Source organism: Protobothrops mucrosquamatus, unplaced genomic scaffold (assembly GCF_001527695.2).
Source record: "Protobothrops mucrosquamatus isolate PMUCROS unplaced genomic scaffold, P.Mucros_1.0 scaffold2551, whole genome shotgun sequence".
Lineage (NCBI taxonomy): Eukaryota > Metazoa > Chordata > Lepidosauria > Squamata > Viperidae > Protobothrops > Protobothrops mucrosquamatus.
In genome coordinates, this window is record NW_015388611.1 from 27121 (window position 1) to 54902 (window position 27782).

Sequence of the window (27782 nt, forward strand, 5' to 3'; positions counted from 1 at the left end):
AACTTTTAGAAGAAAGAATGAGACTTAAGGGGGATAATTGGCCAATCCAGTTCATGGAAATAATGCAGAGGTGTTTAGGGAAGGGACTTCGAAAGCTCTCTAGCTTCCCAAAGTAAAGTTCTCCTTCTGGTCCTTATTTCAGAGGCTGTATTAGGATGGAGTTCCCCAAAGTTCTCTTTCTGGTCCTCCAGTGGTCATTGCTCTCTGGCCCTGATTGTAGGACTTCAGCTCTAAGCCAGAGACTGAATTGCAGTGGTTTCCTAAAGTTCCCCTCCTGGTCCCTCCAGTGGTAATTCTTTGGCCCTCCAATTCTAGGACTTTAGCTCTGAGTCAGAATTAATAATAATACTAATGATAAAGTTGGAAGGGACCTTGGAGGTCATCTAGTCCAACCCCCTGCTCAGGCAGGAAATCCTCTACCATTTCAGACAAATGGCTGTCCAGTCTCTTCTTAAAAACTTCCAGTGTTGGCGCGTTTACCGCTTCTGGAGGCAGGTTGTTCCACTGGTTAATTGTTCTCACTGTCAGGAAGTTTCTCCTTAGTTCTAGGTTGCTTCTCTCCTTGATTAGTTTCCATCTGTTGCTTCTTGTCCTGCCTTCAGGGGCTTTGGAGAACAGCTTGACTCCCTCTTCTTTGGGGCAGCCCGAGATATTGGAACACTACTATCATGTTCTCTTTCTGGTCCTCCCAACAGCCTCTCTTTGACCCTTTTAATATCTAAGACTTCAGCTTTAAGCACCTACAGTGACTGCTTCCATTTTCTCGGGGATTAGGCTTGCTGGCATCACTTTTCCTTCTTCCTAGGCATTGTTGCAAGTGACCCACAAATCTCTTCTTGGGATTCAGCTCAAGACCTTCCTCTTCTCCAAAGCCACCTTCTAGCCTTCTTCCTCTGCAGTCTTCAGTCTTCTAGCCTTCCTTTCTCTTCCCACTTCTTTCTTCTGACTTCCAGCTCTTCTGAGGGACAAAGTGGCTCCTGCTGCCAGCTGCCCCCTTTATATACCACCTCTGCCCCCCATTACCCCCCTCCCCATCAAGCCCAGACTTAACCTAATTGGTGGCCCAGCTTCAGACTTCTCTCCACCATTGGCTCTTTTATCTGGCAAGACAATTGGTCCTTGTGCCCGCAGAAAGACCCAATAGCCACACGGTTGCCTGTCTCTTCCCATTGGCTGAAAGCGAAAAGCGGTCGACCCTCAGGTTTCATATAAAAAGGTTTTCCACCAGCATAGTACCTCAGAGATGGTTATTAGATCTGAAATGGGTTTACTGACTGAACCATAGTTAGATATGGCAAGCTGTAAACCATAGTCAGGGCCTACGGTGGTGATCAAGGATTTCGCTGTCATATTGAACTCAACCCATCGTAATCAGCCTTGAAATTAAGGCTGTTTCTTTACAGGTCCATTGTTAGCACTACCAAAGAAGCTGGAGAGAGATTTTATTGTAATTCTGATTAAAATCACCCATCTTAAGCCGCTACAAAGCCCTAATGAAGAACTGTCCAAGCTAGCTTTTTGTGTGTGATGTCTCTTCACAAACATCCTTCGACTTTTGGGGTTTAATTCTACACATTTAACACATGTGAAGCCTAAAAAAAAGGCCCAGAGAGCAATTTGGGTGGAAAGGGTCTGATGCCAAAGATATAATTTGTCTATTTTTATTTATTAACTTCATATGCCTGCCCATCTCGCCATCCAAAGCAACTCTGTCTGGCTTACAATATAGTCAAAACAGAAATCTAAAAAAACTATGATCCATGTGATTGTAATTCCTTGAGGTGATATAATGCATGATTGGCCAGGGGATGATGGGAACTATAGTCCCAAACCCAGAAGGGTTTTTATTCCCTCAGGGCCCAGCGTGAATGTAATCCGATCCAACAGATGCATCCAGTTGCAGGTTTTTTACAGAGCTTTTGATCTGATTGAATGGAGCCAAGGTGGTAGGGGATGATGGAAACTATAGTCCCAAACCCAGAAGGGTCTTTATTCCCTTAGGGCCCAGCATGAATGTAATCCGATCCAACAGATGCATCCAGTTGCAGGGTTTTTTTTCCAGAGCTTTTGATCTGATTTAATGGAGCCAAGGTGGTAGGGGATGATGGGAACTACAGTCCCCAAGCCCAGAAGGGAATTTTTTCCGTCCAATCCAATGGCCCCGTTCAGTTCCAGGTTTTCCCCAGAGACGTTGGAGAACCAAGACCTTCAGAAGTTGTGGGTGCTTCATCACTAGAGGCTTAAGAAGAGACTGGAGAGCCCCTTGTCAGAAATGGTATAGGGCAGGGGTCTTCCAACTTGGCCCTTTGACGACTTGTGGGCTTCAACTCCCAGAATTCCTCAGCCAGGCGTGCCTGGCTGAGGAATTCTGGGAGTTGAAGCCCACAAGTCGTCAAAGGGCCAAGTTGGAAGACCCTTGGTATGGGGCAGGGGTAGGCAACCTTGGCTCTTTCTGGGAGTTGAAGTCCATGAGTCATAAAAGAGCCAAGGTTGCCTACCCCTGGTATAGGGTCTCTTGCTTGAACAAGGGGGTTGGACTAGATGACCCACAAGACCCCTTCCAACTCCTGTTATTCCGTCTTCCTCTCCCGCCCCTCCCTTCCCTTCGTTTCCCTGGCAACGGCGCCGCGGCGTCGTCGTCTCCCCCCCCGGGCCCGGGCGCGCCTTGTGACGCCCCGCGCGGCGTCTCCGGGCAACGGGGGGCGGGACTAAGGGCGAGGGCCGGGCGGCGGGCTGCAGGCGCGGGCCAGCCGGAAGCGGAGGCGGTCACGAGGGCGCGCGGGCGCCGTTGGCGTGGGGTTTGAACCGTCCAATGGGGGAGCGGCGGGCGGCGTCCCGGAGGCGGAGCCGGAAGTTTCTCTGCGGTCCGTGGAGCTGCGGCGGCTGTTCGGCGGCGTCGGGGGCCTGCCGGTGCTACAGCAGCAGCGGGGGCTGCTGCGGCGGCGGAGGAGGCGGCGGCGGCGGCTTCTGGCCGCGGCCGCCGACGCCCCGGCTCCCGTGTCTCCATGGTAGCGTGGGCAGCTACCGCCGCCTCATCCACGGCTTCGAGGACGTGCTGAGGCGGAGGCTCCGGGGTCATCTCCGAACCTCACGGTGAGCCGGGCCCGGGGGGTGGGGGTGGGGAGGAGGGAGGGAGGGAGGGAGGGGGGGAAGAGAGAAGGAGGAATGTCAGCGACGGAAAGCCGCGTGGGCCAAGCCGCCCCTTCTCCTCGGGTAGACTGCCCCTGCACGTGGAGGCTCTGCTTCCCAATCTGAAGTCTGGGGGAGGTTTCTGGACCTCGCTCTGCCCAGGAATTGGCCTGCCGGCCTGCCTCCCTTAGTTATCTCTTTATCTCTATCGCTTATATCTATCAAATCTACTAGTCTATCATCTATATAGTTTCTTATCTATATCTACCTATCTAATCTATCTACCTACCTACCTACCTATCTATCTATCTATCTATCTATCCGTCCATATCTGTGTCTATATCTTTCATCTTTCTCATCTATCTTTACCTATCTTCTACATCTATCTATCTATCTATCTCACTATCTATCTTCTACATCTATCTCTCACTATATCGATCTCACTATCTTCTACATCTATCTATCTCTCACTATATCGATCTCACTATCTTCTACATATGTCTATCTTCTACATCTATCTATCTCACTATTATCTCAGTATCTTCTACATCTATCTATCTATCTTCTACATCTATCTCACTATATCTATCTCACTATCTTCTACATCTATCTATCTCTCACTATCTCTCACTATCTTCTACATCTATCTTCTACATCTATCTATCTCTCACTATATCTCACTATCTTCTACATCTATCTTCTACATCTATCTATCTCTCACATTATATCTATCTCACTATCTTCTCTATCTATCTATCTTCTACATCTATCTATCTCACTATATCTCACTATCTTCTACATCTATCTATCTGTCTTCTACATTTATCTATCTCTCACTATATCTCACTATCTTCTACATCTATATCTATCTCACTATCTATCTCCTACATCTATCTATCTCACTATCTTCTACATCTACCTATCTACCTATCTAATCTCTTAGCTATATCTATCTATATCTAATCTCGTATCTATATCCTTATTTATTAATATTTATTGGCCGCCTATTTTACCGCAATGTGACTCTGGGGCAGCTCCTACTCCTAAAGAAACCTATTTATCCATATATGTTAAAACATAAATAAGTTTAAACCAACCACTAAAGTCTAATCACTCTGGGGGAGGTGGGAGCTGCTGTTAACTCGATTTCCAAGGCAGGGTGGCGTCAAAAATCTGGGATGGGGGTGTGCTTGAAATAGAAATGCAAGTAGTCCTCGACTTACCACAACTGAGCCCAAAATAACTGTTGCTAAGCAAGACAAAGGCGTCAAGTGAATTTTGCCCCGTTTTATGATCGACCTTGCAACAGTCGTTAAGTGAATCAGTGCAGTTGTTATCTCCGTCAAGTGAATCCAGCTACCCCATTGATTTTGCTTGTCAGAAGCTCACAAAAGAGAGTCACATGACCCCGGGATACTGCAACGGTCATAACTATGAGGCAGTTGCCAAGTGTCTGAATTTCGATCACATGATCATGGGGATGCTGCAGTGGCAAATGTGGAAAAAAAAAGTCATAAGTCGCTTTTTTCAGTGTCATTGTAACTTCGGACGGTCACTAAATGAACTGTTGTAAATCGAGGACTCCCTGTAAACATTGCAAATTAAAACTCTCAACCCTCCCCCCAAAGCTCTGTGGAAGGTTTCTGGCCAGGAAGAAGAAGAAATGTTGAATTTCCTTGAAAAGTGGTAACTTCTTTTTTCTTTCTTTCCCCTCCCCCTCCTTTGCTTCCAGATTGTCCCCATCGATTAAGAGCGGAATAATCATCACAACTCAGAAACCCTCCACGCAAGAGTGCGACACGCTATCTGTAGGTTGCCGTGTCTCCCGTGAAGTCCCTTTTGACACGTGAAATAACAGCACTAACCTTTTTAATTTTTTTAACGGGGTTGCTTCGTTTCAAGGTCAGATGGAGTCGTTTACAGTGGTTGGATGGTGTCTGGGAAGCTTTGTGACAGCCAAATGACCCAGGGAGGAATCTTCATTTGTTGTGTGTGCAGGTTGAGTAGGGGGATAAAGGAAAGGTAGATCTCAAAAGTCTATAGGATGGGCGTGCCCTTGAAACAGAGAAAACCACGCAAGTTAAATCTGTCATTTTTTTTTTAACCTAGAGTCATGTTGGTGCATGTTATGAAGTAGATGGGGGTCCAGAAATTGAGAATGAGCTGATGATCAGCACGGTTTTGAATTTCCACTGTGTGCATCCTTGTAATATGCCAGTAAAAGGGAAGAGTGGTTTGCTTCTGATACAACTCTTAAGTCACAATTTAGCCCGGTGAGAAGGCCTTCCCTTTATTCGGAGGAACTTGGAAGCTTCAAAAAAAATAAAAATAAAAAATATGACATTGATTTTAAACCGTTTTATTTGAACTGGTTCAAGCAATAAGCATCAGCTGATGGAGCAGGAAGCTAAGATTTCCCAATTTCTCCTGGGAAGGCCACAAGTCTCTAAGGCTCCTTCTGCTTGCGCTCACGAGTTGCTTGATGACATCAGGATACCATGCTTTGAAGAGACAGTCTTTTAGAAGTGGGCCTTTTGGACAGGACGTTGCACTGTGGCAGGTTAAATGTGTGGAATGTCGACGGTTTGTGCCATCGGTCTGAGGAAACGGCTCCTAAGGCTGAGAGGGCGCGGACATTTCTTTTTGAGAGAGGCCGGCGGGCCGTTTTTTCTCCCCCCCCCTTGTTATTTCCAGTCTACTTATTCACAGGTTGCTTTTTCCATTCTCTTGAATGCCCCTTCCTGTCTGTCCGAGAAGAAGCATGAAGAGCCGCTCCACAACTCCCCCCTTGCACGTCCACGTGGATGAAAGTACCCCTGTCCATGTCCATATTAAAAAGGGTCAGAAAACGCCACCGTCGGCAAAAACCCAGGTATGAGAGGGCAGCCCGAGCTCAGCGCCCCCGCAAGGCCAACGAAAGCTCAGTTGTCTGCTTTGGCTGCTCCTAGATATCTGTGCCAGCTTAACTTGCTCTATTGTTGCTGCCGCTGCTGCTACTACTGCTTGAAGCTTCCTCTCTCTGTGCTGCAGACCTGGACGTTGTCCGTCACCGTCTCAAATTGGGGCTCGTATTTCGGATCCCGCTTGTAGGTGTGCCCCAGTTTTCTCCCGTCAAAACTGTCTTAGGGGATTTTGCTCAAAACCAGCTTTTGTTCCCCAGGGGGACCAATTTTGGGCTTGTTCTCTTCCCGTAATCGTAAAAATGCAGGGGAGGCTTGTCACTGAGCTGACAGAGGACAAGGCTAGGAGGAGGAGAAGCGATTGCATTTCTTAGGATTGGGTGCATTCCCTTTCGATAAGCTAGCTCCTGGCTCTGATTCTGCCGATAAACAAATGTTCCTGGAGGCCGGAGGGATAAAATTCTTCTTAAAAGACAAAAGTTCAACGGGGTGAAGAGGTCCCAAACCGATTACAGTTGTTAGGGAGGAGCTATTTCGAATCTCCGGGCCTTTCCCACGCTTCTCGGCCTCGACTGTCTCACTGGGTTTGTGTAGCCTAAGTCAGGATTTGTGTGGCTGTGCTTAAAACTGAATTGTCTGCCCTGAGACCCCCTAGGCCTCTCCTTACGCCTTGCCTCAACGACGCCAGGGGCCGTCCCCTTTCGTCGCTCCTGGCTTCGGCCGGAAGAAGCCCGGGCTGTGGTTCTCGGCCCCGGCTGCCCTGCTCCAAATTGTCCCACTCTAACCTTTCCAGGGTAACTAAGGGCCTGCTTTGCATCACAAGAGGCTAAGCAACCTGGGTGATGTCACAATGGCCTTGGCTAAGCCAGCCCCATGCACCTGCCGGTCTGTCCCCATACTCTCCTAGCTATGCGGTACCTATATTTCTTTTTCCTGAGCGTGGTTACTGAGACTGATCTGTGATGTAGAATGTGACGCTTTTTCTGTGGTACAGTTCTCGCCGTGCCTCCGGGCGGGGGGCGGCGGGCGGGGGGTGGCGGGGAAAGCCTCCGTTTGCTTTGCAGAGTCTCGCCCCCCGCGGTAACCCGGCCGGGAAGGGGGAATGGGGGAGGCCTAAGCCGCTCTCTCCTCCTCTTCCCCCACAGCAGAGGCACAAGCAGAAAATGAAAGGGGATACCGTGAATGTGCGCCGCAGTGTCCGAGTAAAAACTAAAGTCCCCTGGATGCCCCCAGGCAAAACATCTTGCAGAGAATCATCGTACAAGTGGGAGGTAGGCGACCTCCCCCCCGCCCGCCCCCTGAAGCCGGGCTGGCTCCCTTGCTTCTCCAAGGACTTCGGCCCGGGGCTCGCTCGCTTGCTCGCTCACTCGAGTCCCAGCGAGCCAAGATTTGAAGGATTTTGGGGAGGGGGGGACTACCTTGCCCGAATAGGGCGGCTGTGTCTGTCTAAACTAGCGGTCCCCAAACTTTGCGGCCTGGTGGGCGGGGGGGAGAAGAGACCGCTGGTCTTGCAAGGTGGTCTACGTGTGCGCGCTGGGCTGCCGCTCACGCAAACTGAGCTGCACGCGTGCACCGGCGAACTGCTCAACGCAGCCCGGTCCCGAATGGGCGACCGGTTCCGGTTCCGTGGAGAGAGGTTTTCCAGAGGGAACATGGGTTGGTGCACAGCCTGTATCCCACAGGGCTTCGCTCGTTTGTGTGGCTGGTCCATGGCTCGGGTTAGGGACCCCAGGGGAGGGAGATAAATGGTTTGATTTAGGCACTAAGCTCACCCCAGGCCACGTGTTTCTGTCCCCTGATGGCTCTCCTTTTTTTAGTTTTTTCTCAAATTTTTATTCGACGCGTTAAAATACAGACGCTGAAATAAAACACTTAAAATGCAGGCTACAAACCCAAACGTGCAGAAAACGAAATACAAAAGCCGAACGAAACTAGACAAAGACTGCACACCCGAAAAAGTGCACAAAGAGAAAAACCCAAACAAACATACAAATTGTCCCCACTTGAATATGATAAATATATAATTCCTGTCCCCCACCCCTTCCCCTTTACAAAGCAGGCACACAAATTTATACTTTTCCACAACATGGTTTAACTCAGGGTTCCCCCTGGGGGTGCGAGATGGTATTCCAGGGGGAGCAAAAACTTGGGTTTAGAAATGTCAAAATTGTAGTGCATATGCCTAATTCGTTATTTTGATCTTTGGTAAGGGGTGCGAGAATATATCAGAAGCGTTCTAGGGGTGAGGGGTATAGAAAAGGTTGGGACCCACTGGTTTAACCAATCCACGTGGCCTGGCATCCACCTACTATATAGAAAAATAAACATAGTTAACAGGTAAAACCAACAGCGAAATTAAAACTTCAAAACCTCCCATTAATAGTCTATTACAGGTGGTCCTCAACTTATGACCATCGCTGAGCCCTGCATTTCCGTCGCTAAGCGAGACAATTGTTGAGTTTTGCCCCATTTTACGGCCTTTTTCGCCACAGCTGTCAAGGGAATCCCTGCAGTTAAGTTAGCCACCCGGTCGTTAAGCGAATCCGGCTTCCCCCGTTGACTTTTGCCGGTCAGAAGGTCGCCCAAAGGCGATCACATGACCCCCCGGGGTCCTGCAACGGTCATAAATACGAGTCAGGGGCCAAGTGTCTGGATTTTGATCTCCTGACCCTGGGGATGCCATAACGGCTGTCAGTCTGAAAAAACAGAAGTCCCTTTTTTTCTCTCCCAAGGCGTAATTTGGAACGGTCACTAAACGAATTAGTAAGTCGAGGAGTACCTGCGTTGTATTTTCCCTCGGCAGAGAGTCCCGCAGCGGCTTCCGGTCTGTCATAAGTCGTGGCGACGCTCTTCCCGTGTGTTTAGCGCCCCTTCCCGTTGAACGGGGCGAGCCGTGGAAGCTGCCTCTGTTTCGGTCGCGCCCTCCTCTTCCTTCCTCCCCCCCCCTTTTCCAACTCTTTCCCCACCACTTGGATTTTTGGAGGGCAGCCAGTTTAGGGAAGGCTGCTCCGGGGTTTGGGCTCTATCCTGTTTCGCTCTTGCCACCCTTAATCAGGGACCGACCCATCGCCTGGAAATCACCCCTCCAGATTCCGACAAGCTGCTGTCTGTGCTTCGCTTGAGCGACCTCTCCACCGACGAGGAGGACGCCATTCACTGCAAGATGAACAAATACGAGAAGAAGATCGACAGCTTACTCAATGTCGTGGGAACATTGAAAAACGAGGTGGGCGGGAGCTAGGTTCGAGTTAGCAAGAGCCCTTAGCCCTTAGACCAGTGGTGGCAAACCTATGGCACGGGTGCCAGAAGCGGCACTCAGAGCCCTCTCTGTGGGCACGCACGCCATCGCCCCAGTCCTAGGCCTTCATCTGGGTTTTATAAAACCTTTTTGCTTTAGGCCTCCGCCGCCGTGTGCAAAAAAAAAAAAAAAAGGGTTCAATCAGTCAATTTCAACTTCTCGCGGGAAAAAAAAAGATCTTGCAAAGTTGAAATTGATTGAACTTTTTAGTCCCACCCAGTCTGCCGTTACCACCGCAGCCACGCCCACCCGGCCCCCGATGATACATAAGTGGGTTTTGGGGTTGCAGTTTGGGCACTCGGTCTCTAAAAGGTTCGCCATCACTGCCTTTGCAACCCTCTCTAGGTGGTTTACAGAGTCAGCATTTGCCCCCAACAATCTGGGTCCTTATTTTACCGACCTCAGAAGGATGAGCCAGTCAGAATTGAACTGCTGGCAGTGGGCAGAATCAATCTGCAATACTGCATTCTAACCACTGCGCTACCATGGCAGATGATTGATTCGTAGATAGATAGATAGATAGATAGATAGATAGATAGATAGATAGATAGATAGATAGATAGATAGCAATAGCACTTTGACTTATATACCGCTTTGCAGCCCTCTCTAAGCGGTTTACAGAGTCAGCCTGTTGCCCCCAACAATCTGTGTCCTTATTTTGCCAACCTCGGAAGGATGGAAAGCTGAATCAAACATGAGCCAGTGAGAATCAAACCGCAGGCAGTGGGCAGAGTTAGTCTGCAGTACTGCGTTCTAACCACTGCGCCACCACGGCTCATATTTTTATTGGTTCTCTTGCCCCCCCCCTCTTTTCACACACACACACGAGCCCAACATGCCTGGAAGGGACCCCAATCTGAGGGACCCAGCCTTGTTTGAGCTTTTGAAAGAAATGTAATGAAGTGGTTCTTCCCACCACTACTCCCCCCAAAAAAGAAAGGAAAAGCAGTAAGATGAAGAAGTTAATTAAAGTTTTTCCCAATATTTTTATCACGGTCTTTGACCAGCTTTGGCTCACGTTCCTTTTCTGCATGGCAGCTGGTAAGAATTAAGTGGGAATCCCTGTTGTTGGCTTTTGTTCCTGTTAATTTGGAGCTGCTTCCTTAGAAAGGAGCAGAGCTGAAGAATAGAATTGCCGCTCCTTATTTCCCCAAAAATACCAGAACAGTTTAATGTTGATGTCCAAGGGAATCCTCTCGTTTACTCAACTTATGTAGATAAGTAACGACTGCCTGATAAGTCAGATTAGTATGTGTTGATTTGTGCCAGTGGATTAGCCACACACCCATAATGGGAAATGTTGGAGCCCTTCTCAAAATGTGATGTGGACATTCAGGAAATTTAGGATCAACAACTCTTAAGGTCACCAGAGTGGGGTTGACCAAACCAGAACGCATTTTGTGATTTTGTCCCAGATTCCCGAGAGTGATGTAGGACGATGCTTTGGGGTGCCGCGGATGGAACTCACGTGTCGACCCGGTCCCGCTTGTCCTCAGGTCAAGTGTCAGCCAAAGATTGTTGGGACGGGCTGTGTGGCCAAGCGTCTTCTGGAAGAGCAGAAGGACGAGTTGGACGAGGTCACCCAAGAGCTGGTGGAGACGGAACACGAGAACACCGTCCTCCGTCGCAATATTGAAAGGATGAAGGAGGAGAAAGATCTCAGCATGTAAGGAAACGTTCAGCGGCTCGGTCAATTTGGGACCAGGAAGGACCGTGAACCAATGATGGTCTTCTCTATAGAACGGGGTTCCACAACTTTACGCCTCGTGGACTTCAACTCCCAGAATTCCTCAGCCAGCCCTGATGCAGGGTGGACACCATGCTGGCTGGCTGGCTGGCTGGCTGAAGAATTCTGGGAGTTGAAGTCCACAAGGCGTAAAGTGGCCACAGTCACAGAGCCTTGCTGTATCATGAGCCCGTTTTATTTGGCTTTAGTTCTGTTGTCTCGGTCAGAGTGGGGAAGAGTGGCCATTTGCCTCTGTTCAGTGCTAAAATCTAGATCAGTGATGGCGAACCTATGGCACGGGTGCCAGAGGCGGCACTCAGAGCCCTCTCTGTAGGCAACGCGCGCCGTCGCCCCACTTCTAGGCCTTCAGCTGGCTTTTATAAAACCTTTTTGCTTTAGGCCTCCGCCGCCGTGTGCAAAAAAAAAAAAAAGGTTCAGTCGGTCAATTTCAACTTCTCGCGGGAAAAAAAAAGATCTTCCAAAGTTGAAATTGACTGATTAAACTTTTTAGCCCCACCCAGTCTGCCGTTACCACCACAGCCATGTCTACCCAATGGGCCACACCTAGCCAATGGGCCACACCCACCTGGCACCCGTCGATGCATAAGTGGGTTTTGGGTTGCAGTTTGGGCACTCGGTCTCTGAAAGGTTCGCCATCACTGATCTAGATCTTGCAGTCTCAAATGTGAACACTGCTTCTTTTGTGTACCAGCAACACACTGTGTGTAGTCCCATTCGTTTAACAAAATGCTTTTTGCACCCCCCCAACCTCTTGTTTTGCTGACTCCAAAATCCACTCCGCAGAAGGCGATATTTTTTTTTCCAATCACATAACCTGGTTTGGGTAGGCAGGCTCTTAGAAGCGTTTGGAGGAGGTGGAGAAAGAAAGAAAACTTTGGGGAGACATTTTGAGTTGCTGGAATTCCCAACTGATGGAGGTTTTCCTTCCTCCTGCCTCCTATTCAGGGAGGGAATTTCTGGCTTAGCTTTCCCCTCGGCTCAATTCCTTTTCTTTTAAAGCACGTCGATTATTACGAACAGGCCAAAGGGAGAAACAGCAGCTGCTGTGTGAAACGGGACAATGTGTTGTGCGTGCATGAGTTGTGTATGCCACGCAGCTTTTGGCCCCGGGGATCGAGGTGGGAACCACACCTGGGGGGCCTCAGCCCGTCCCTCGCTTTTTAGCTAGAGACCGGCCTGTCCAAAGAGAAGCTCGTGGTTTTTTTCTTCTCTTTATGGTCTTCCAACCCACCCCTTCCCCCTCTGCACTCTTTCTTCTGGGATTGACACACTCTTCTTTTTCAGACTCCAGAAACGGCATCTGTTGCACGAGAAGGAGTGTTTGATGTCCAAACTGGTGGAGGCCGAGCTGGACGGGGCAGCCGCCTCGAAACAGATCCAGGCCTTGAAGGACGTGATTGGGAAGCTGAAAACGGTACGGGCAGAGCTGGGTGTGCAGAGCGGCAGTTTTTTTCCCTTTGGGGGAAGGATGCAGAATGGAGGCTGGAATTGGGCATGTCTGGTGACGTGATAGCAGGATCCCAGTATTGGCCACAGAAAAGGGGGGGGGGTTTGAAACTGATCAAAGAGAGAAGCAACCTGGAATTAAGGAGAAACTTCCCGACAGTGAGGACAATTAATCCATGAAACAACCTGCCTCCAGAAGTTGTGAGTGCTCCAACACTGGAAGTTTTTAAAGAAGAGACTGGACCGCCATTTGTCTGAAAGGGTATAGGATCTCCTGCTTGAGAAGGGGGTTGGACTACAAGACCTCCAAGGTGCCTTCCAACTCCTATCCTATCCTATCCTACCCTACCCTATCCTACCCTATTTTAATGAAAAGAAGGACTGGGCTGACATGATAGCAGTCTTCCAGTATTTGAAGGGCTGCCACAAAGAAGAGGGGGTCAAGCTATTCTCCAAAGCACCTGAAGGCAGGACAAGAAACAATGGTTGGAAACTGATCAACCTGGAATTAAGGAGAAACTTCCTAATAGCGAGGACAATTAACCAGTGGAACAACCTGCCTCCAGAAGTTGTGAATGCTCCAACACTGGGAGTTTTTAAGAAAAGACTGGACAGACACCTATCTGAAAGGGTATAGGATCTCCTGCTTGAGCAGGGGGCTGGACTAGAAGACCTCTAAGGTCCTTTCTAGCTCCTATCCTATCCTAGTTTAATGAAAAGAAGGACTGGGCTGACACGATAGCAGGATTCCAGTATTTGAGGGCCTGCCACAAAGAAGAGGGAGTCAAATTATTCCCCAAAGCACCTTCTGAAGGCAGGACAAGAAACAACAGTTGGAAACCGATCAAGGAGAGAAGCAGCCTGGAATTAAGGAGAAACTTCCTAACAGTGAGGACAATTAACCAGTGGAACAGCTTGCCTCCAGAAGTGGTGGGCGCTTCATCAGTGCAAGCCTTCAAGAAGAGTTTGGACAGTCACAATGGTGACCCACATTTCCATCGAGTAGAGTGTTGCGGAGCCGTGCCCGATTCTACGACCTTTTTGGGCCGCCACGAGCCACCGCCGTTAAGCCAACCGCGCAGTCGTTACGTCTCTCTCTTCCCCGTTGACTTTGCTTGTCGCTGGGAAGGTCATCGGCGTGAATCCAGGGCGTGGCAAACGTTGTGAATAGCTGGTTGCCGAGCGCCCGAATTTGAATCCCACGCGGTGGAGATTCCGCGGCGTTGATAAGTGCCGGAACTGGCCCTTTTAGTCGCTTTGTTTCAAGGCTGCTGTAGCTTTGAGCAGTCGCTGAACGAATCGCTGTAAGTCGAGGCTGTGAATCGGGAGAAACGTCCCTTCGAAGTGGGCTGTTTGTTCGTGCTATCCAATAAAGAAATTTTTAAGGTGGGTTTTTTTTCTCTTTCTCTTTTCCCGTGGTCTCTTCCGAAACCCGACCTCCCCCCCAACTGCAGGAGAAAAATATGACCGTTTCGGACATCAGCACCCTGACTAGGCAGAAGGAGTTGTTGCTGCAGAAGCTGAGCACTTTCGAAGACACCAACCGGACTCTTCGCGATTTGCTCAGAGAGCAACACAGCCGGGAGGTGAGCGAAGCTGGAGAAGATTCTGGTCCGGCAATTACTTGACCCCAAGCCAGGCCCAGCCTCTTGTTTTTAGAAGAAAAAAAAAATCAGCATTTCTGATCCAAATGTCGGGCTCAGCATTCTGGTGAATGTCCTGTTTCCCCCCCCCTCCCCCCAAAATAAGCCCTAGCGTGATTTTTCAGGATGCTCGTACTATAAGCCCTACCCCAAAAATAAGTGCCAGTTAAGATCCTCAGCCAGATGGACCCGTTGTCATGTGTCTGATTAACGAAACACTTAAAAGGACTTTCAGGCATATTTTCTCCTAAAAGCATTTATTAAGGTTACAGAGACGTCAGTACAGCATGGTGGAAATGCTTAGGTCTGGCTTCTCTTCCGTTACGCATAACATTCCAAGCATTTCCCACTCCCTTATTTTGGGGTCATGGTTCACATCTTCCAATCAACTTGGAAGATGTGATTTACTTCCGGTTTCTTTTTCCCGGGCTATCCTCATTCTCCTCCCTTTTTCCCTGTTGCCTGGTTTAACTATAAAAAGCAAGAATATACAGTATTTGCAGCGTTGACACCCATTTAGTACCGTATTTCCCTGAAAATAAGACCCAACTGAAAAAGAAGCCCTGGCGTGATTTTTTAGGATGCTCATAATATAAGCCCTACCCCAAAAATAAGACCCAGTTAAGAGCCAGATGGACTCATTCAGTACCGTATTTCCCTGAAAATAAGACCTAGCTGGAAAAGAAGTCCTAATGCAGGGGTGTCAAACTCAATTTCATTGAGGGCCACATCAGCATTGCGGTTGCCCTCGGGGGGGGTGGCCAGGGTGGGTGCGGCCTACTGGGTGGGTGTGGATGGACTAGGTGTGGCCTACTGAGTGGGTGTGGCCAGCTCTACCTTGTTTGCATCAAGGGTGCCTGTGGGGGCCTGGGCAGGAGTGGGACAGATCTGAGGGTCTCTGGCAGAAGGGGGTGGGACCGGGGCAAGTGCCAAGGCATGGTCCACTGGAGGAGCCTCACTGTTCCTCTCAGGCCATGTGGAGGGGGCAGCTGGATGGTGGTGCGGGCTGCCCGGAGCCATGGGCAGCAGAGATCTAATGCCCAGCCTGGCCCTGGAGCACCCGTGGCACCAAGCCCAGCCCCACTTCCCCAAGGGGGTGCCCAGCTGCACTTACCTCGACCTCAAGGCTGCTGCTGCTGCTGTGCTTGCTCTCCTTAGCCAGGTTGCTCATGATGGGTACCAGGGCAAAGTCAGAGGGAGACTGAATGCGTTTCAGCATAAATGGCCAGCACAAAATTGTACATTGGCTCCCGGCCAGCCAGTCTGGGCCAGGGCCAAGGCAGAGGGGGCCGTTCCCTCACTGTTTCCAGGATGGCTTCGCGGGCCACATGAAACCACTTCGCGGGCCGCATCCGGCCCCTGGGCCTTGTGTTTGACATGTCTGCCCTTATGGAGCCCTTTTGGAGCAAAAATTAATACAAGATCCGGTCTTATTTGGGGGGGAAATACGGCGCTAACCTGATCCGATCCTGCAAATTCTTTTCAAAGTCCCCCAGGACATCTATGGGGTCCCACCTTCCAAGGCATTAGCAGCATTTATTCCTCCCCCCTCCCCTCCAATACAGAACCCAGAAGTGTGGCAAACTCTGACACAAGGAGCATTCAGGCTGGTGTTAATTAGTTTACAGTGGAACGTTTTGGTGCCAGGTTTTGGTGCCAGCAACTTGTACTTCTTCCTTGCAAGGATTTGCGCGGCTGAGAGGCATCGGTGGCCCTAAAATAGGAGTCTAATAAAAGTTTTCCGGGAGCCACGTAAAAACCTCTCCGAAATTGAAGGTCTAAAAGGAGGAGCTGCCGTTCCTTAATCTGTGCATCTTTCCCACTTATTTCCACAACTTATTTCTTGCCGGGTTTTTTTTCCTCTTGTCTACAGAAAGATTCACAAAAGTTGACAGAACAGCAAGCTACCCTGATGAAGCGGCTAACTGACTCCGATACAGAGAAGGCGGTAAATATATAGTATATTTATTATATATACATATAGAGAGAGAGACAGAAACAAGGGAGGTAGGGAGGGAGGGAGGGAGGGAGGGAGGAAGGAAGGAAGGAAGGAAGGAAGGAAGGAAGGAAGGAAGGAAAGAAAGAAAAAGAAAGAAAAGAAAGAAAGAAAGAAAGAAAGATATACATATAGAATCAAGATTACATGAAGTGTTAATACTGCTTTATAATGCCTTGTTAAGGCCACATTTGGAATCCTGCATCCAGTTTTGGTCACCATGATGTAAAAAAGATGTTGAGACTCTAGAAAGAGTACAGAGAAGAGCAACAAAGATGATCAGGGGACTGGAGGCTAAAACATACAAGGAACGGTTGCTGGAACTGGGTATGTCCAGTTTAATGAAGAGAAGGACGAGGGGGGACATGATAGCAGCATTCCAATATCTCAGGGGCTGTCCCAAAGAAGAGGGAGTCAAGCTATTCTCCAAAGCAACTGAGGGCAGGACAAGAAGCAATGGGTGGAAATTAAGGAGAGAAGCAACCTAGAACTAAGGAGAAACTTCCTAACAGTGAGGACAATTAACCAGTGGAACAACCTGCCTCCAGACGTTGTGGGTGCTCCAACACTGAAGATTCTTAAGAAGAGATTGGACAACCATTTGTCTGAAGTGGCATAGGGTCTTCTGCCAGAGCAGGGGTTGGACTAGAAGACCTCCAAGGTCTCTTCCGACTCTGTTTTTTCTGTTACATTACTCAAACGTTGAGTTTTCTTGCCAGCGTTATCGATAACACTTCAGTTAGAACTTTATATTTTTTTATTATTTTAAATTGGGAATGGCAGGTGGTGCTCTGGGCCCAGGAAAATCCCCTTCCATACCTGACCTGATCAAAATAATCTTAAAATGTGTAGGTTTTTCAGTCTCCTTTTGCAAGGAATTCTCAATAGCTGCTTTCTCACAGAGCAAAAACGACCTGTCGTTTTGAACATTGATGGCTCCACTTTCTGAGTCCCCCCCCCCCGGTATCATTGTCTGAGATATTCTGTTTCATCACACCTGCAATTTTACCTCTTACGTTTCTTGCAGCAATTGGTCAAGAAACTACAGGATAAAGAGAAGGAAGTGGATGATTTATTGATTCAGATACAGACCGAAAAGGTACGTTCTCCCTGTGGGGTGTTATAAAGAGGGGATAAGCCATGCAAAGGAGGGTGCTTGTGTATGTCATGGAGTGGACACTTGGAGACTTTTTAACTGTTGTGTTTTTGTGTTCCACCTTTCGTTTTTTGCCTTCTAGGACCAAGCCAAGACGGCCGCCGAACTGTCGAAGTCAATGGAAGCTGTGCGGGGTCACTTACAAGCACAACTGCGGAATAAGGAAGCCGAGAATCACCGCCTGGGTATCCAGATCCGGGTACAGTGCCTTGTCCTTTGGAGAGAGGGGGGACCTGGTCATACCCAGGTAGCAAGTCATGGAGACCCCTTTCCAAGCTATAGAGCAGGGGTGTCCTGCCTTGGCAACGTTAAGACTTGTGGACTTCAACTCCCAGAATTCTGAGAGGGTGGGTTGGGAATTCGGGGGAGTTGAAGTCCACGAGTCTTAAAGTTGCCAATGTTGGGCACTCTTTCCGTAGAGTAGATTTTAAGTGCTTCTCCAGTTGTTTATTTGAAGACAAAGATAGGCTGAGCTTCTCTCTGGCTTGTTAACTCTGGCTGGCTTGACCCGTGGGGAAGAGATTTTAACTTTGACATAATATTTGACCTCTCTTGTTATTGGGAACTGTGTCTGCTGTGATTCTCAAAGCCTGTTTGCTAGACAGGCCTAACTCTGCAGGGGGAAAAAAAGTTTCTTGCTATTAAGTTCTGGAGCAGTCACAACCACAAACAACATTGTTGGCTTTGTAGTTGTGTCTGCTTTGTCTAAACATTGATCAGCCGGTTAAAAAAACAATTATGAGGCAACCTCTTGAGTTTCTGCTTTGAGGACCTGAAGCACTAACTCTCCCTTTGGGGCATCCTGATTGCCTGCCTGCCTTCCCTCCCTCCCTCCAGAATCTGGAGCGGGTAGCAGCTCAGCACAAGGCCGAAGTGGAGAACATCATGGAACAGTTGAAGGAGCTGAAGGCCAAAGGAGATCGGGACAAGGACGCCCTGAAGAAAGCCATCAAGGCGCAGAAGGAACGCGCAGAACGGGCTGAGGAGTTTGCCGATCAACTGAACGTCCAGTTAGCTGAAAAGGTGACAGCCTTTCCTTGGGCCCCAGCTGGGAAAGGACCTCCTGAAGCCATCTGAAAAAGGGGGCATTTATTGAGAGAGGTGATTCGGAGTAGGGAGAAGGAGAAAGGTTTGGGGTGTCAACGTTGCCCCATTTCTTCTGAAAAAGGGCTTCTTCAGTTGCCTGAAGAAGATGGTCTGGTAGTCAAATAGTATTTAAGAGGCTTGAAGGTCTCCGAAGATATCTTGAAGGTATCTAAAGATACTTTGAAGGTATCTGAAGATACTTTGAAGGTATCTGAAGATATTTTGAAGGTATCTGAAGATATCTTGAAGCTATCTAATGATATCTTGAAGCTACCTAATGATACCTTGAAGGTATCTAAAGATACATTGAAGGTATCTGAAGATACTTTGAAGGTTTTCTGAAGACACTTTGAAGGTATCTGAAGATACCTTGAAGGTATCTAATCGAAGGTATCTGAACAGCAGTTGGCCTTCTTTTATGAGTTCTCTGCCTTCCATCTTCTTCCTTCCAATACCTCTCTCTTCCTCCCCCTGTATAATTTCCCCGTCTTAGATTAATGGTGGATTAGCGTAGCCGCAGCTGACTCTTAAGCTCAGCCTTGTCTTTCCCTGTGTCTCGACTTACTTGGTAGGACGCCTACGTGGCCGAAGCGCTGTCCACCCTAGAATCCTGGCGGAATCGTTACAACCAAGTTGTGAAAGACAAAAGTGACCTGGAGGTGGAGATTGTGATGCTGAACAGGTGAGAGCTGCAAGGGATGTGGCAGAGAAACAGGCTCTTGCAGTACCTTACAAGCCCAGAGGTAACATCTCAGCCTGATCACCACCATGTGTTAATTTCAGCAAATTAAATTGGTCTCTCTGGCTGTGAGGGCTTGTGGTTGGGAAGGACGGGGCCTTTTCAGTGGTAGCCTCAACCACTTGAGAAGGACCTCTTGAGAAGGACCTCTTTGGATGGGTGCCAATGATCTCAACCCGAGGCTATATTTAGTTGCAATTCAGCTCAAGTTGAATCCGTTACTAAAGCAGCTACGGACTTAACAACTAAAATATTGTGCTTTTAGTTAGCGTTTTGTCTGCAGCTCACATCTTCGTTGTTTTGATGATGTACGAATCGAGAACGCTGGGATTGAATGATTGAATCTGAATGATAATCCACTCTTGCAGTTACTGTTTTGTTTTTTTTTAGCCAGAAAAGCAGGTCTTAAATCTTACGAATAGTAAGAGGTAGCAGAACGAAAGACGGGTTCAATCACATTGTCGCTCCGAACGGTGGGAAGCAGGCAGCGTTCCACGCGTTGTGAAATTCTGCGTTGAGGCGAGGCCGCTGCTTGCTTACCCCCGTCGGTAACGGTTGATTCTCCTTGCTTGCTCGGCAGCCGAATTTCTGAACTGCTGGAACAGCAGAACGCCATGGAAGACAAAATGCGCGAAGACCGAGATGCCTTGGTGGATAAACTCCACAAGCAGGTCACCGAGAGCACCGCTGTCAAATTGGAGAACGAGAGGCTGAAGGTGAGTGGTGAAGAATTAAGGCAAGAGCAGAACTGGACGTTGATTGCTTGGTCGCGGGTCATCACCAAGGCATCGACTCTTACTGACCAGACACAAGTTGTCTCCATAAGGACCTGTTCCTAATCTATTTTAATTTCACGGTGGCCAGTCAAGGACTATTCACAGTTTACTCGAATGAGAGAATCTCCTTATTTATTTCTAACCCTAAGACTGGTTTGCAACTCGGAATTGTTTCTACGAGGAGCTGACAGAAGTCATGTTAAAAACAAGCCAGACATTGCCATGGTAGTGCGGTGGTTAGAATGCAGTACTGCAGGCTAATTCTGCCCACTGCCAGCAGTTTGATCCTGACCAGTTCAAGCTTTCCATCCTTCCGAGGGCGGTAAAATGAGGACCCAGATGGTTGGGGGCAACATACTGACTCTGTAAACCGCTTAGAGAGGGCTGTAAAGCACTGTGAAGTCCAAGTGTCATTGCTATCTATCTATCTATCTATCTATCTATCTATCTATCTATCTATCTATCTATCTATCATCCATCCATCCATCCATCCATCCATCCATCCATCCATCCATCCATCTATATCTGTCTGTCTGTCTATCTATCTATCTATCTATCTATCTATCTATCTATCTATCTATCATCTATCCATCCATCCATCCATCCATCCATCCATCCACCCACCCACCCACCCACCCACCCATATCTAAGAGCCATAGTGGCGCAGTAGTTAGAATCCAGTATTGCAGGTTAATTCTGCCCACTGCCAGCAGTTCGATCCTGACCGGTTCAAGGTTGACTTAGCCTTCCATTCTTCCAAGATTGGTAAAATGAGGACCAAGATGGTTGGGGGCCAATATGTTGACTCTGTAAACCACTTAGAGAGGGCTGGTAAAGCACTGTGAAGCGGTATATAAATCCAAGGGCTATTGCTATTAAATGTACCGTGTCTGCTTTTTAGGATTGACACTGAAATTGACTAAAGCAGATCCTGGCTTACTTAGCCGCTGAAACGTGCGGGACCCTTGATAGCAAGAGACTCCCCTATCTATCCTGAGTGAACCCAGTTAGAGAATCCTCTATCCTGAGTAAACCCAAGTTATTTTGTGGCTCCTGCAGACCAGCATGATTCCAGTGGAGGAGCGGCTGAACCAGGCTCAACAGGAAGTGTCGAAATTGAAGGCTTCCCTCAAGAACTACGAAGGCCTGATTGAAACCTACAAGAATCAGGTAGAGGACCTCACCTCTTTTTAACAACCTGTTTCCTCCTCCAGAGGTTCTCGGGTCTTGTCCATCTGGGCCTGGGACAGAACTGAGCTCTGTCTATTATTCAGGTTTTCTTGCATTCTGCGTGATGCTATTTCGTTCTGGACGTTTGTTGAGAGTCCGTATCCACTTAGAACCTGCTTGGGTGATGAAACGAAACCGGCCCATTGTTTTCTGGTTCAAGAAATAGATGCTCTTTGGGGTTTTTTTTAAGATGGTTTCATTCTGCCCTGCCAAGCCTCAAATAGAGAAGAGTTTCCAGTGGCTGGGGAAGCCGAAGTGTAGGAACCCCATAGGTCAGAATATAGAGAAAGACTCTGAGGTCCTAGTTTCATTCTGGCATCTCCAAGGATTTCCATGATTTGGATGTAGAGGGTGGATGGAATGACCTAAAAGCTAAGCCCATGGTTCTCAACCTGTGGTCCACGAATCCCTGGGGAGCCTGCCATGTCATCACAGGAGGTCCCGCAAAGGCTTGAAGAAATGTTACGCTTTAAGTCTTGGTGGTCCGTGGCCACAAAAAGTATTTAAGGGGGAGGGTCCATGGTTAAGAAAAGACTAAGCCGTTATCGTAGTTCTGGAAATGCTGGACTGCCATGCCCATCATCCTGCCTGTCCCCACACTCCTGTGACGTGAATTAATGGGATTTACAGTTGGATACACCTAGAGGGCTCCAGGTTGACTCCCTTAACCCCAATGGATGCTGAGATAAGCAAGTGTTAGCCTTGACCAGATTTATCCTGTATTTCACGTTGACTTTTGTTTTTAACTTCTGTTTCTTTTACCCAGGTGGTGAAAACCCGAATGGAAGCCGATGAGGTGACAGTGAAATTGGAGCTCTGTGACAAGGAGAACAAAGCCCTGAAGGAAGAAATGGCGAAGGAGATTGAAAATGCAAGTGTCTCTTTCTTGTCTCGAAGCTCTCCTTTTTGTAAAGAACGGAACGGGAAGAGCCGGCGTTGTGTTGCGTTGCGGTTTGCTCTTTTGAAGGGATTTTTTTTCTGCGTGTGCCTGAATTAGAGGTGCTGGCAGTTGTTCTTCTAATTGCTACTTTATTTAAAAAAAAAAAAAGCAAAACGACAAATAACAATTTGCATTGCGGTACTCAACTCGTGCAGAAAATGGTCCATCCCGTCTCTGAATGGCTGGCTTCTCAAATTCATTTTAGCCTCCTTCCCATCATTCTGGGCTGGACGTAGCCACGGACAGTTAGCATGTTGTGTAGTTCAGGGGTCCCCAATCCCCGGTCCGTGGACCGGTCCCGGTCCGCGGCATGCCAGCAACTGGTCCACACAAACAAGCAAAGCCCCATTCGTGGGATGCAGGCAGCACACAAAACTACGCACTCTCCGGTCCATGAGAAAACCTTTCTCCACGGAACTGGTCCCTGGTGCCCAAAAGGTTGAGGATCCCTGGTGTAGTTAATGTGCTAGATCAGAGATGGTCCTCCAGAAGACAGTGGAGTTAGAAGTGGGGTCCCCCAACATCCAGAGGGCTGAGAGTTTGATGATCTCCGGAAGGGACCTGTCTTCAATCTCTCCATCTTCCTTGTGCCCACAGGCTCGCAAGCAGTTCCAGAGCCAAGTTGCCGAGCTGGAGAAACTTCCTGAGATCTTAAAGATCACCGAGACCAAGCTGGCTGAGTGTCAGGAGCAGCTTAAGAGTTATGAGAAGAAAAATATGGATCTGTCTGCCATGATTACAGACCTCCGTCAGCGGGTAAGGGATTGGCAGAAGGCGCCCACGCGAACCTCCAGCCGGGGACCAAAATGAGCTTCTAAGCATCAGGAAGGTGCAATCTTTGTCTCTTGTCTCTTTTTGAAATGATTAAAACAGCTGCACGGCAGAATAAACTGACCCAATGGCATGCCTGTGTTTCATTTGTGTGCTGTCTCCTTTTAAGCTTGTGTTGAATTGGCTCTCCGGGCTATCATCCCTCTGTTGGTCTCTTGTTTGTCTTCCTCGGCTGATTGTCAGAATGCCTCAATCTGTGTGCTTCGCTTTGCTTGCAGGTAGCTGACGGATCCCCGGGGCCGTGGCGAGGAGAAGCCTTCAAACTAGTGTCTGAAAAGGCCACCAAAAGGGTGGAGGGGTTAAAAGGGTGGAGGGGTGAAGACGCTCGCCTCCAACTCGGAAGGTTGAGAGTTCAATCCTAGATAGCGGCAGATATTTCTCTCTCCTAGGGCGCAAAGAAAAAATATCTGCTCTGAACTTCGCATAGGCATCAGGAAGGGCATCCGTCAAGTAAATGCTCAGCTCCATCCAGTCGCCCCGACTTTATCCCGAATTAAGGGATTGTGGGGTCGTACAAAGGAGTTTATATATATTCCTGTTTTGTAATCCTTCAGATAGCCACCACTATTCAAAGAAGCTGGTGACGCTATCTGTGGTTGTTTAATGCTGGGATAAAGTTTTATCTTTGATCAAAAGCTGCTGAAACGGATCCTGGCGCTCAACTCTCATTCGCTATATTTCTGCCAAAGCTACTCTCTTTTCCTACGTCTTTGCACTCGAGTCGGTTTCATCGCCTTGACCACTTTCTGTTTCCAAAGCAAGCTGGCTTCAATATAGCAAAAGAGCAGCGTCCGTATCCTTAATTCTCCGTGTTGTCTTTTTTCTTTCCCCCTTTTTCTTTTCAATCCTTCCTTTTTAGATTGAGCTTCAGGGGGACAAGATGGAATTGACGAGGGAAAAATATCAGTCAGCCCAGGAAGAGAATAAGCAGCTGACTCTCAAGTTGGAGGAGATGGAGAGGTTAGGAAGTGTGGGGTGATACTCGAGGGTGGAGGAAGACATTACGTTGGTTTAACTGGCGTTTCTTTGAAAATTCTACGTTCTTGAGAAACGTGCTTCTCTAACAGCGTTTGATACCTTCAGTCATTTAATTACTGGGATCAAAAAAATCCTCGTGATCCATCAAGACCATCTCTTTGGTTTAATCCGGGAGTCTCCCGAGGTGGCAACTTTTAAGACTTGTGGACTTCAACTCCCAGAATTCCCCAGCCAGCGTGCTTGTTGTTGAGTTGAAGTCCACCAATCTTAAAAGCTTGCCAAGTTTGGAGAGCCTTGGTCAGAAAAGAAAAAGTATCGATCCTCTACTAATGATACGTTGGAGCCACAGCTACCCATAAATCACCTGTGGTTGCACTTTAGGAAACTTGAAGCGACAAGTGGGCAGAACGTAGAATTTCTCCAGATCATTGCCAAAAGGGAAGAGTCCATCCACCAGGCTCAGCTCCGGTTGGAGGAGAAGACCAGGGAGTGTGGGTCCTTGGCACGCCAGCTGGAGATGGCCATTGATGACGCCAAGAAGCAGGTTGGTCCCTCCTTGGGTGTTGAGTAGGATAGCTGGATCTTCCAAGTCACTGAAGAGCTGATTGTAGAAGTTGTAATAAGAAGATTGTGGTGATAACTCCATCCCATCTTCCTTCCAGAAAATTCTTCCTTGATTCTTCCAACACCCTTTGATGGTAATGTTGGCTTTTGAGAGAAAGCCAACAACTCTTAAGATTGATCATAATTAAGCAAGGATCCTCATTTGAAGACGGAAAGGGACTGTGCTGCCCTTTTTTCTGGGATAGAAAGTAGTGGAGATGGATTTGTCCTTGCTGATCCTGATTACTCTCCTTCTGCCTTTAGTTGGAGCAAACAAGGGATCGTGCGGCAGTAAGAGAGAGGACCGCCCAGTCAAAGATGCTGGACTTGGAAACTCAGCTGAGCAAGACAAAGACAGAGCTGAATCAGCTACGACGCGGTAAAGATGATGTAAGTAGCCCACATTAGACGTCCTCCATGTTAGAAAGCCTAGCCTGGCTGTTTCTACACGGTGAAGACATACAGATTCAGTGGTGGCCTCCGCTGGGCATGTACAAGTTCTAATTTTTTGACCAATGGGTTTGCTTGTGTTAGAAATTCTGTTTATATATCGCATCACAGAGCAAACAAAGTACAGTCACCATGTACTTTACTGCTCAACAATTTTACTGTAACAGGAAACTACTTAGAACCACAAAGCAAAGAGTATATGCCAGGGGTCTTCAAACTTGGCCCTTTAATGACTTGTGGACTTCAACTCCCAGAATTCCTCAGCCAGGCACGCTGGCTGAGGAATTCTGGGAGTTGAAGTCCACAAGTCATGAAGGGGCCATAGTTCTCTCCATGCTGGCTGAGGAATTCTGGGAGTTGAAGTCTGCAAGTCATGAAGGGGCCATAGTTCCCCCCTGCTGGCTCAGGAATTCTGGGATTTGAAGTCCGTAAGTCATGAAGGGGCCATAATTCCCCCCTGCTGGCTGAGGAATTCTGGGAGTTAGTCCACAAGTCATGAAGCGGCCATAGTTCTCCCCTGCTGGCTCAGGAATTCTGGGAGTTGAAGTCCACAAGTCATGGAGGGGCCATAGTTCCCCCCTGCTGGCTGAGGAATTCTGGGAGTTAGTCCACAAGTCATGAAGCGGCCATAGTTCTCCCCTGCTGGCTCAGGAATTCTGGGAGTTGAAGTCCGCAAGTCATGAAGGGGCCATAGTTCCCCCCTGCTGGCTCAGGAATTCTGGGAGTTGAAGTCCGCAAGTCATGAAGGGGCCATAGTTCCCCCTTGCTGGCTGAGGAATTCTGGGAGTTGAAGTCCACCAGTCATGAAGGGGCCACGTTTGAAGACCCCCGCCCTAGTCCATCCATCCCAAGGTGAATTCTCAGGGAATTCTTTTTGTCTGGGGGGAAAAAAAAGCAAAAGGCACAGGAATGCCTTTGGCCACTCCATTTTTGAACGGGCGTTTTGCCTCCTTGGGGAAGGAAAAGGACGTCGAGGCTCACCACCCTTTCTTTTCCCACACAGGCCGAGCGCCGGTTTCAAAGCCGCCTGCAGGACCTGAAAGATCGGCTAGAACAGTCGGAAAGCACCAACCGCAGCATGCAGAACTACGTGCAGTTCCTCAAGTCTTCGTACGCCAACGTCTTCGGAGACAGCATCTTGTCCAGTTCCCCCATTCGTCCCCGGTCTCCTCTGTAGCCATTCCTTGGTGCTCTCCGCCCCGGGCTCAAGACGGAGGGAGGAGGCACCTAACCAGCTACCAAGCCATAATCTGATTCTGGAACTATGTCTCTCAGAATCTACTTCCTACTGTTGGAAAAAGGGAGGTGCCTTGCAGAGGAGGGGGCAAGCCTGTTCCCCCCCCCCAAGCGTTGCCAAGACTTCTAGTGCCTTAACCCAGCTTACGTCATTTTGCAGTAACCCTGCATGGTTTTTAATCAACTTTTTTAAAAAAAAATCTTTTCCAAAGTTTTGTATTAATGTTTGGGAATTGCTTTATTCGACGATCCCTGCGGTTTCAAAGATCATGTGCGAAACCAAGTGGGATTGTTTATTTGTCAAGTTGTTAGCAATTGTGTGTGGTTTTCTTCCTGGAACCAGGTGTGTGTAGGTCTGCGTGTTGTGTGATAAAATAATTTTTTTTAACCCAATGCTATTTCATACGAGTGATACTATCACTGCGCATGTGGAACCACAGTTACGAGAGAATATATATGTGTGTGTATGTAAGATATCCTGTTTTTATGGCACAATTCTTAACTTTTATTTTGATTTATTTTGTAGGAATGGCTAGGTTCTGCATTTAGTACATTTTCTTTCATCTAAAGCAATGATTATTCTCTTGGTTAAATATCACTCTGATCAGTTTTTCTCCAATTGAGTGGGCGGGTGAAATTGCAAATGTTCAGGATAATATCTTAAATTTTACTCTATTAACCAGGAAATTTCAATTCTGGAGCAGGTTTCACTTTTTCCTTGATTACATTAGAGAAACTCACTTGCTTTGCAGAATGTAAAACATGGTGTTTCCACCATGTTTTATGCTTTGATCACATTTTGTTCTTTGTTGTGTGTGGGGGGAGGGTGCAAGGAATCAACCAACGGAGGCAACGCTGATTTTTAATATTTATGTGTGAGACCATAACATTGCCTTGAAAAGTTTTAAAAGATTCATATTAAACGTGTGACTTTTTTTAAAATGTGAAAAGATACTATGACAAAGCTTTTTTTTTCTCTCTTGAAATATCTTAGTTTCTAATTTTTATTTGTGGGTGTGCTTTTATTTTTATTTTATTTTATTTTTTTTAGAAAAAATCCTTTGCACAAAAGACAACCTAATGTTAGGCTGTCTGGGCTGAGCTTCTGAATTTTCCATTAGAAATACACCTTTTCTGGTGCACTTTTCTGAATAATGTGAATTGGATTAAGTGTGGCTAGGAAGAAGATCCTTTTGTCTCCTTGATAGATGGATCCTCTTCCTTATTGTTGTTGTTGTTAGTTGCGAATTCGTGTCCGACCTATCACAACCCCATGGACAACGTTCCTCCAGGCCTTCCTGTCCTCTATCATCTGGAGTCCATTGAAGCTCACGCCTCCTGCTTCAGTGACTCCATCCAGCCACCTCATTCTCTGTCGTCCCCTTCTTCTATTGCCCTCCATCTTTCCCAGCATCAGGCTCTTCTCCAGTGAGTCCTTCCTTCTCATTAGGTGACCAAAGTACTTGAGTTTCAACTTCAGGATCTGGCCTTCTAAAGAGCAGTCCTCTTCCTAGCCACACTTAATCCAATTCACAAATCCAACACATTTGGGTCCAATTATGACCTCATTTCCAGGGCTCAAAAGTCACCCTTAGGTA

General features: G+C 47.9%; 1 protein-coding gene across 2 annotated transcripts; it reads left to right on the forward strand.

Annotated features, from left to right (window-relative positions):
* Positions 1-2812: 2812 nt before the first annotated feature.
* On the forward strand, positions 2813-27149 carry ODF2 (outer dense fiber of sperm tails 2). 2 transcript variants are annotated; one of them, XM_029285934.1, is made up of 20 exons: positions 2813-3093; positions 4862-4937; positions 7175-7300; positions 9085-9255; positions 10824-10993; positions 12359-12488; positions 13975-14106; positions 16037-16111; positions 17187-17258; positions 17398-17514; positions 18153-18338; positions 18974-19083; positions 19721-19856; positions 20976-21086; positions 21913-22017; positions 22684-22842; positions 23777-23877; positions 24277-24439; positions 24763-24888; positions 25952-27149. In XM_029285934.1, the coding sequence occupies exons 1-20, from the start codon at positions 2813-2815 to the stop codon at positions 26123-26125; spliced, it is 2721 nt and encodes a 906-aa protein (XP_029141767.1). In that variant the 3' UTR covers positions 26126-27149. The 2 variants fall into 2 exon arrangements, with proteins under 2 accessions (XP_029141767.1, XP_015680713.2); XM_015825227.2 differs by lacking the exons at positions 2813-3093; positions 4862-4937 and adding an exon at positions 5891-6001.
* The last annotated feature ends 633 nt before the right edge of the window (positions 27150-27782 follow it).

Excerpts from the sequence above, each read along its gene's own strand:
- ODF2 (XM_029285934.1), top strand. The coding sequence starts at position 2,813 with ATGGGGGAGCGGCGGGCGGCGTCCCGGAGGCGGAGCCGGAAGTTTCTC. Across the intron at positions 10,994-12,358 it reads GAGGAGAAAGATCTCAGCAT|ACTCCAGAAACGGCATCTGT; the intron begins GTAAGGAAACGT and ends CTTCTTTTTCAG. Across the intron at positions 14,107-16,036 it reads GAGAGCAACACAGCCGGGAG|AAAGATTCACAAAAGTTGAC; the intron begins GTGAGCGAAGCT and ends TCTTGTCTACAG.